This window comes from Trachurus japonicus, chromosome 21 (assembly GCF_045865225.1).
Source record: "Trachurus japonicus isolate A0001 chromosome 21, Traja_1.0".
NCBI lineage: Eukaryota > Metazoa > Chordata > Actinopteri > Carangiformes > Carangidae > Trachurus > Trachurus japonicus.
Window position 1 is genome coordinate 26,169,039 of NC_140927.1, and position 10,341 is coordinate 26,179,379.

Consider the following 10,341-nt stretch of genomic DNA (forward strand, 5'->3'; position numbering starts at 1 on the left):
GTAACAAACCTACTACTATGGCAATTGGCCAATTTGCCAAAATATTGAACTATCCCTTTAACCCTATAGAGTTAAATCATAACTGGAGCTATGTTGAATGTTTATTAATGTTATTTTCTGTCTCTCCTACAGGTGGAGGTTTCCCAGGAGGCTTTGCAGACACGAGTGGAGGCGACCGCCAGCGAGGTGAGGGCGTTTGCACGAAGCTACGCCAGCGCCGTGGAGGCACACTGCCTGTCTCTGCTGCGCCGCCTGGAGGAGCTCCGCGTCCAGCGCAGGTACGAAGCAACGCAGAGATGTTGGGCCACAGGTGAGATGACATCACCTGTGGCCCTTAACCACGCGAAGTGTGGATTAAGGGTGACATGGTGACATTAAGACTCATTAAAAATGCCTGACAACAGACTTGTCAAACAATTTTCTTTGTGGAACATTTCAAAAAACTGTCGTTGGACAAGGGAACTTATTAAAATATTTGATGAAGCAGATTTTCAGTATATACGTATATAGAAATAAATTATTTTGTAATGTTAGACAAATTAAGATGATATTATTTGAAAATTATTTTAAAAAATTGGGCAGAAGAAATTCTGCACAAACCTAAATTAAGAGTGTATTTGTGTTTGATAAAGTCTGTTTACCAACCGGAGCCTTATGTCACCCTTAACCTAACTAGAGCGTGGTTGGTCTGTTTGTGCCCAGCTGAGATGTGGTATCTTGCCTCTGGCGGTTGAAACGGGACGTTTCCATTCAATCTCAGAAGAGAATAGAAAGTGTCACCTGTGTGACCTGAGAGAGGTAGAAAATGAAATGCATTTTTTGTTTTACTGTCCTTTTTACTATGACTGTAGACATAAGCTCTTTCTTAAAATGACCCCGGACCGTCCTGATTTGTTTTCTGTGTCCGATGACCGTAGACGAGCATACCTGTTTAGTGAAAAAGTGTTTTATTTAGCTCAGTATGTGTTGAATGCTTACCAAAAGCGCTTGGGCGCGCTTTATGTTTGATTGTGGATTGTGCTCCCGGATTAGTGTATGTGGAGATGTTCTTTTGTTTATAGTTCTTTATTTCTTTTGGTGTGTCTTGTAAGCCCATGAGGGCTGGGCACCTCTTTGGTGTATGGCACCATGAAAATAAAAAACTAACTAACTAATTAACCTCTGACTGTGCCCCCCCCCCCCCTCGCCCCCTCCACAGGAACCAGCTCCACCTGCAGAGGGCTCAGCTGCATCAGGCTCTGCTCGACGTCCGCGGCGGCGTTGAATTCGCAGAGCGGCTGCTGAGCTGCGGCTCGGACGCCGAGATCCTCAGCGCCAAAGGAGTGACCCTGAGGAGGCTGACCAGTCTGTCGGAGAGCGGCTACGACCCCCACCCGGCCGCGGTCGCCCCCGACGACGGCAGCAGCATCTGCTTCATGCCCAGGGAGCCGGCGGGGGAGGTGGAGGGCTTCCCGGTGGTCGGGCTCATCAACTCCAGGACGGTGGACCTCAGCAAGTGCACCATCGAAGGAGAAGGTAAAACGTCCAGCGATCTGTTTTATGAAGAGGAAGTAACTCTAAGGATGAAACCACTTTTATTGTGAAATATAAATGTGTTCAAGTTATTCAAAAGTAAATTTAACAGCTAATTAGTGTCCAAATAAACAAATACGCAAGTTAATACCCTGAAATAAGCTGTAAAACCTTACTTTTTTAGATGTTCATATGTAGAGATCCACCATTTCAAGTCACTTTATTGGTTATTATATTTTCTATAGAGAAAATTCCCCACAAAAAGACTAAAACTGATAATAATGTAAGATTGTGCTGTAAACCTCCATCAAAAACTGTAAAAAAAAAAATAAATAAAAAAAATAAATAAATAAACTGTTATAAAGCATAGTTTAATTACAGCAGATTCTGTATTTTAAATCAATCTCATGTACAGTTCAGTTTCAGTGTACAGTTTGTGGCTTTAAATACTTTCTTTGAAGTTGTTAAAAACTATTTATTACTCCACTCCACATGTTATCAGAGATTGTTTTGGAGACTTTTTTGGTTTTGTGGACAGAAAGAAAAATATCAGAACTCATCTGCTATGCAACAGGTGTCTCCTCAGTGCAGATATGCTATACTTTCCTCCTCTTTTGCTGAGTATTTTTTTGTTTAAAGTTGATGTTTAGCTGTGAAACTAAAGTAAATGTATCACCCTGAGCTGTAGCAGGAGGTGGAGGGGACAGGTTGAAGTTGTTTTGGGGGGAGGAGGAGGTGGAGCGAGGTCTCCTGCAGCCGTTACAGACCATTGTTTTCTCCCTCGGTGCTTTGAGACAGAAATTCCTCAGGGACAGAGGAATGTAGAGGCGACTGAACAGGCCTGAAGGCAGCAGACAGAGGGGGTGTTTACAGACACACACACACACACACACACCCTGGCACACACATTGTTAGTGGCTACAGGACATGTTCAAGTCACAGGAATGAACTCTTAAAGACAAATGTAGTTCAGGCTCCAGAGTCTCATGATGGAGGATAAAACACTGAGCATCGTGGTGAACTGTGGACAGATGCAACAAGTAATTTCTGTTCTTACACTTATTTTTTTTTACTGCTTCTCCTGCTAAATATGTTAATTCATTAAAAAAAAAACTATAATCAGTAGTAGAGGAAGTGTACAGAGGTGTGTGTGCACCAGCAGAACATCTGTAAGATTGTTAAAACCTTCATTTCATTCGCAAAAGCAAAAGCTAAGAATATGAAAAATAGACAATATAAGGTAACACTTTATAATAAGTAGTACACACTATTAAACATTAGTTAAGCATTAATAAATACTGAATTCTTCATTTATAGCGCATGAATACTATAGTATGTAGTTTATAAATACAGTTAGTGCTTATCGATGAAGAGTAAAACATTTTTAACTGTGTTTATAAACTACATACTAATGAGTATTCATGTGTTATAAATGATGAATTCAGTATTTGATGCTTAACTAATGCTTAATAGTGTGTACTTATTATAAAGTGTTACCCAATATAATGCTGGAGTACTTCATAATTATATTATTTTCTAATTATTTTAAGTAAAACAACCAAACATTTACCATGCATTTAGGTTGTTTTGGTCTGTTTGTTGGATAAAACAAGCTGCTTATCAATGTAACATCAAACAGAAGAAGATGGAGGTGTTTTTACCCACTCGTATTAACTGAAGTTTCACTTCTACTTTTGTTTGTATCTCAATTAATTGTGCATCTTTAAGAGATCTCCACCTAAGAACAAAGTAATATTGGTGCCTTCCAGTCATGTGGTGCTCTGTTGTTCCTCCACAAACTGCACATGGTTTCGAATGAAGACAGAAAAACAAGAAAAGGTCTTAAAGGATTTTAGTTTCGTCAGCGTTCCCTTGTTTGCCTAAAAGCTCACTCTGTTTGTGTCTGTAGTTTGAGTTAACAACTTGTATTTGTCTGTGTGTGTGTTTGTGTTTTATTTGACTAGCAGGGGTCACACAGTGCACCGTGTCCCTCCGCTGACCTTTCCATTTACACTTTACACTTCCTTCCTGCTTTGATTTCCTTGTTGTGTTTAAGAAACTAAAATCGCTCTCTGTCAGTGTTTTTGTGTTGACCTGTATGAATCCACAGCATCACTGCAGCAGCTGGACCCTCGTCGTGTGTTTAATGTGTTTGCTCGACTTTTATCAGCCTCATCAGTGTCTCTTGTCTTTTATTTCTTGGGGCAGATTTCTGTGTTGACTATTAGAAACCACTGAGGCTTACTGATGATTATCACCCCTCCATCCACCCCCACCCCCACCCCCACCCCCACCCTCTCTCTCTCTGTGAGAAGAGGGTCTGAGGTGGTGGATCAGGACCACAGGTGAAGTGTGGTCCAACAACAGCTGGCTCTGTAATGGTGACAGCTGTTGGCTGCTCGGCTTAGAGAGCTCACACACAAATCCACACATCATTCACACCCATTAGTGGCAGCAGTGATAATAACACTAGTGGTGCAAATGATATAGTATAGTAGTATATGTGGTCGTAGCAGATTAACAGTATGGCAGTGCTTTAAATTCCTGTGTTTCAATCCTTTTATTGATGTTTTGAGCTGCAAGAACAGTGTTATGGAGCAGAGTTAATGGTCTCAAGGGTCCAGTGATACAGTATTAATGTTTAGATATGTTAATTAGAGCTGGAACTCATTATTTTTTTTAGATTTTATTAATTGTTATTTTCCCTTTACAATTCCTCAGGTCAGAGTAATTGCTTCAGATTGTTTTGAACAATATTAATCAAGGAAAAGCAGCAAATTATCACATTTTAGCAGGAGAAACCACTAAATATTTGCCTTTTTTGTTTGATAAATCTCAAAAAGAGAATTTGTTTTAAAAAAGAAAGAAGTCTTTTTGTTGTCTCATCATTTAAAGATGTGGTGCAGTAATTAGTGTAATTGGTATGAGTGAATTTTAAGGGGTGATTGAACCCACGACTTATTGATTGAATTATGGCTAAATCACTTTTTTATTACTAAGCTAAAATCAGATTCAAAGACAAACCAGTGCAGTGCAGTTTCCACGTTTTACCACAGGTGTCACCAGAGATAGTGAAACTGCTCTGAAAAAAATTACTTTTCTCCTGCTTTTATTTGTTCACCAAAACCAAATTAAAAGAGACAGAAATAATAAAAAGCAGATAGACGCACTAAAACAACACAGAGCACAGAAACAAATTAATAAAGGCATAAAGAGTCTGAAACAGATAAGAGGAACTGAATAAAACATTGCAATTAAAACAAAAAGAAATTGAAAGAATAGAAATAGATAGGAACCGTTTGTAAAAAGATCAAAATAAAGTAAAGAATAATATGTAATCGCCATTTCTCTTCTCGTTCACGGTCCAGTGTTTGGAGCTAGAGACAAGATTCAAAACATCTCATCTCTCAAAATAGCTGCCAGTGTTTTTGTTTTTTGATTATACTTTATTTATCCCCGAGGGGAAATTTGTTCATGACAGCAGACTTAAAAAAAAGAAAAAGCAGGACAAATTATACAAAGAATAAAATACACAATTCATAAAAATAGGCTACTTTAAAAGAAGAAGAAGATGCTACTGTGCTCTCTGTCTGCTGGACAAAATAACACATTAAAAACTGCTTGCTGGTAGACAAAAAAAAAAAAAAAAAACGATTTAAAGTGCACAGGGATTTAAAAGTGCGACAGACATTACAAACTAAATAGAACTTTTTAAAAGTCTAAGTCTTTTGTTGACCAATTAACCAACTAATTGTTGCAGCTCTCTGAGTGTGAGTGAGTCTGAGTGATATTTGTGTAACTAGAAGAAGCACTGAACAGAAGAAACCACCCTGCAGAAACTGTTCTCTCTGAACAGATCGTTCGTCTCCCAGCGGCTAATAGACTGTCAGGACAACGCAAAGCAACATTAATCACCCATGTTCACGTTAACACAACACCACAGCAGCAGCAACATCTGTATCAGAGCATTTCTCCCCCAGAGCAGAGCACAACAAGTTAGTGAAACACTTGATAACAATGTGTGAGGGAGACTGTGGTCAGCAGCACCGAGGCCCAGCTGTGGCTGCAGACGCCATATGTTCAGGGGGGGAAAGTGTCTGATGTACGCGGTCAGCAGTGTGTGTGTGTGAGTGTGTGTGTGTGTGTGTGTGTGTGTGTGTGTGTGTGTGTGTGTGTGTGTGTGTGTGACAAATGTCTGAACTCTGAAGTGTCTTGTTTAATGTGAGCTGACTGTGCAGGATCGCTGGTGAAACTGGTTCTTGTGTGTTTGCAGAGCTTGTGCTTTTTTTTTTTTTTTAATTTTTTATCTTTCATATCTTTATTGATTTTTGAACTTGGTACATCATTCATCCAAAATATATATATTTTATTTTTTACATTTTTCAAGTCTCTAAACAACTTTCCTCCCTCCACCCAACCCTGAACTCAGAGCCACCAGTCTAACAAAACAATGATACTTTGATACATTGGAAATTTAAAAAAAATAAAAATAAAAACAATATCACGCCTGCATGTCATCTGGTAAAAGTGGATACATAAATAATCAACTGAAATAAATAGGAGGAAAAAAAGAGTAGAGAAAAAAAACATATGTACAGTATATGTAAAAATAAGCAAAACAGAATATTTATGTATGTAAAATTAAATAAGCAAACTGAAATAAATGAATAATGATACCAGAATAAAACATTAATAAGATTAAAAGAGTACTTGGTAGATGTTAGATTTAAGGAATTAGGATATCAGGTCTTGATCCAAAAATATGATAAATGAATTCCATATATTATGGAAAAATATGATTTTTTAGTTTGATTGTACTGTATATGTTCAATGGATACGCAAGAAGAAAGTTCATTAATCCAGAGTTTGTGCGTTTTTAAGAAACAGTTTTCTCCAGATGTGACTACATGTGAGAGATTTCAACCATGTATTTAGTGTTTTAGCTCATCTGAACCTTATTACCCTCTGCGCCGGTGGCAGGTCTGCAGCGGGGCCGGGAGGGGCAGCGGGGCAGCTTCACCCTGGTGTGTCGGGACTCGGGCGGAGAGCAGATGGCGCGAGGCGGAGAGCACGTCCTGGTCAGTGTGGTGCACAAGGAGAAGAAGAGCTGGTGAGTGTGCGACGGCCTCTGACCTGCTTGTGTAGATGAAAATGTTTTCTGACACATGGCGTTTTCACGAGGTTTTATTCTCTCGGGGAAGTCGGACTGATCGAGTTTCTCACCGTGTGTCGACCAGCTGTTTGGAGCAGGTCATTCACATTTGTGCACTGTGCTATTTTTTGACCCTAGTTAGGAGGTGTGTGTTACACTACAAAGACCCACAAAGTGTCACACAAAGGTTGTGAATTCATGCTTTTGATGAAACCTTCTCTCATGTTTCAAATATGATGATGTAGATACAAACAAGAAACAAACTCTGCTCTGTCGAGTGTCAGTCAGCGATATGTAGGAAGGAACTTTAAAGGCAGAAGATGAAGTTCAAGAAATTGATGTTGTTAACAGTGAATCGCTGCCTTTTATCTATAATATTTAATAGCATTATTATTAATAAGATAATTTGTGGTGTTTGATCTCATCCTGCAGCACAGTGGAGGCGGCGGTGGTCGACAACAACGACGGCTCCTACAGCGTCTCGTACACAGCTGAAGAACCAGGAACCTACTCAGTGTGGGTTTGTGTCAAAGCTCAACACGTCAAGGTACAAAACCATCATTAAATAATAATAAGTATCATCATTTATTTCTTTGAAAACAAGGGTTTACAAAGTGCTTTGGCATAAAAGCAAACACACAGGGAAACAATGGCAGAAGAACCAGCAACATGAACTGAGACCAAGGAGACAGAAATAATAAGAAGGATGTATAGTTATAATAACAACAGAAAGCACAGAATGAGGTGAAAGGCATTCGAATCAAATAAATACATAAAGAGGTAGAAACAGTTCAGAGCAGTTGAACAAATCAAAACCATAAAATAAAGTTGAAAAAGTGACGAAAGGAAATTGATAAAAACATTTGTAAACATACTCGACAAGAAAGAATTAAATAAAGATAATAAAATAAATGGAAAAAAAAGGCATAAGGAAATAATGATGGGGAACAAAACAACTTAAAGAATAAGATATATGATAGGATAAAGAATAAAAGACAAAAGAAAGACAATAAGGAGAGTCTTACAGAGTCAGTTTTAAATAGTTGTAGTAGTTCACCTCCAAAACAAGAGGAAGTCTGCTTTACTTCAGCTCTGATTGAGAAGTAAAGACTGTAAAATACTGTACACGTTTCTGTTTCTGTTTGTCTGTCCTCTTGTTTTTTTTTGCTGTCGACCTGAACACGTTCACACTGAGCCGACTGACTCTCCTTCTTCTCCTCCGCCTCCTCCTCCAGGGCTCTCCGTTCGTCCTGGACGTGAAGAGGAAGCTGAGGCGTCACACTGGGACGTTTCACTGCTGCTCCTTCTGCTCCAGCGGAGGAGCCAAAGAGGCTCGATGTGGCTGTGCAGGAACAATGCCAGGTACACACACACACACACACACACACACACACACACTGCTGAGCTTTCACTGAGGTGTTTCTCACAATAAACAAAAGACACAACACAGATGGTTCACTTTGTTTTAAAGTAGGACAGAGAACAAACTGAGAACATCTGTATCTGCATCTGTCTTCTGAGGATTAACTTTCAGTGCATCAAACTGATCAGATCTCCATGAGCAACTTCACATTAAAGTTTGTTTTATTGATACAATAGAACAATAGAATTACACTAAAATGCACATACATTTACAGCAATGTATAAAATATGTCCCCTTGCATTCACACAGATGAATAAAGTAAAATGTACAATGACTGTAACAGGTTATACATTAACTAACATAAATTAATAGCTAATTAGATTTTTTTTTTTAAAAGGTAAAGTCAAAGTAATAAAACTTAATAAAATAAGATGATACAGAATCAAAGGCAGGATCAATACTCTAAATTCTCTCTTGTATAAACCAAGCAGCCAGAGGTCATGATGCATTTTTGTGGAGAGGCTCAACTTTAATCTCAACAACTGAAAGCAGACTGTTTCTATTATCCTTGCAACTATTGTATTGCCATTAATATGTCTGATTTTTATTGAGAAATTTATGAAAATGTTGTGAAATCAATGAAAATCAGTGAAAATTGTCTTGAAATCAATGTTATAAAAATCCTGGATCCAGTATGAATGACTGTGGTTGAAGTTCTTTTGTATTTTTATCCTCCCTCCTCCTCCTCCTCGTCTTGTTTCAGTCTTGATTTATTTGTCTGTTTCCTCCCTGTTTGTCTGTGGCTGCAGGAGGATTTAAAGGCTGTGGTCACGGTCATAAAGGCCACCCCGGGAAGCCCCACTGGTCTTGCTGTGGCAGCACCGTGGAGCAGTCCGAGTGTTTACCCAGCAGCGTGTTGGCTGCTGTTTCTCCACGCGGTCACCTGCGAACTGTGGAGCTCTGAGGAGACGCCACGATGATGAGGATGATGATGATCATGATGATGATGAAAACCCCAAAGTGTCCAATGATATCAGTCCGTGCTCACAGTCTGAGCTCTGGCTGTCTGTGCCAACAAAGACAGATGTTAAAGGGATAGTTCAACATTTTGGCAAATTGGCCCATTGCCATAATCGCTATAGTCATAGCAGTAGGTTCGTTACCTTTATTTGTCGGTGTAAGCTATTTTTAGAACGGAGGAGCGGAGCGGCGAGCTGCTCAGAGCTACGCTACGGAGGCTAATGGAATTTCTTGGTTTCCCTCATCAAACTCATCAAATGAAAAATCCCAAAACTCCAAAACGCTTTCGTGGACAAGTTGTGACCTGCACAACCACCACGCTATGAGATAATAATGGAACATTACGAAACGGAGCCGTTTTCGAGGTAAATACAGGGTAAATACAGAGTCTGCTTGCTGAAAAACTGTCCCTGAACGCAACGCGCATCAGCGGTTTTGCATGAATTTACCTCTAAAACGGCTCCGTCTCATAACGTTCCGTTGTTATCTCATAGCGTGGTGATTGTGCAGCTCACAACTTGTCCACGACAGCCTTTTGGAGTTGTTAGGTTGTGTATTTGATGAGTTTGATGAGGAAAACCAAGAAATTCCCTTAGCCTCCGTAGCGTAGCCCTGAGCAGCTCGCCGCTCCGCTCCTCCGTTCTAAAAATAGCTTGCACCGACAATTAAAGGTAACGAACCTACTGCTATGACTATAGCGATTATGGCAATGGGCCAATTTGCCAAAATGTTGAACTATCCCTTTAAAGCCTTGCTCAAGGGCACAGCAGCAGCACCTGTTGTTGAGTGACAAAGGTAAACAGCTGCTCCGTCCTCATCTACACACTCAATTTACTGATAGTTAGGGAAACATGTGACAATCTGGGAACTAAATCCATACCAAGACATTTCTGCACCGTTGTGTTTAGGGAGGAGTGTAATGTTGAAGTTCAACTCCTGTGGGAAACCTTCTAAAAAACTGCTCAACTGTATTCGAAGTTGATGATTGCAAGCATTAGTTTTTCACCCAAAACACTCCTTGGTGGAAAACAATGTCTTGGTAAGGATTTAGTTCCCAGATTGGTCAAATATCTGATATCTGCCCGTATACTAAGAATACAGAAGACAAAGTAAAACGATTGTTAAATAATCTATTACAGGTTCCTGATGATAAGTTTTAATCTTGAGTAGTTTTTTTTTTAGTTGATGTATATTTTTGAAATACAGTGCCTCAAAAACAGTTATATGGTTAAATAGCCTAATTAATATTAATCTGCATTGATCTGTGAAGTCCACAGAGGAAGGACTGTGACTC

General features: G+C 39.4%; 1 protein-coding gene across 1 annotated transcript in view; it reads left to right on the forward strand.

The window, feature by feature from the left end:
- trim45 (tripartite motif containing 45) overlaps nucleotides 1-9,119 on the forward strand; it is a 17,841-nt gene extending 8,722 nt beyond the window's left edge. The window contains exons 3-8 of the mRNA XM_085764338.1: nucleotides 133-278; nucleotides 1,199-1,515; nucleotides 6,493-6,622; nucleotides 7,097-7,211; nucleotides 7,900-8,026; nucleotides 8,837-9,119. Of these exons, the coding sequence (XP_085620464.1) occupies nucleotides 133-278; nucleotides 1,199-1,515; nucleotides 6,493-6,622; nucleotides 7,097-7,211; nucleotides 7,900-8,026; nucleotides 8,837-8,991 (990 nt within the window). The 3' untranslated portion in view covers nucleotides 8,992-9,119. The remainder of the gene's footprint in view (nucleotides 1-132; nucleotides 279-1,198; nucleotides 1,516-6,492; nucleotides 6,623-7,096; nucleotides 7,212-7,899; nucleotides 8,027-8,836) is intronic.
- Nucleotides 9,120-10,341: the final 1,222 nt, after the last annotated feature.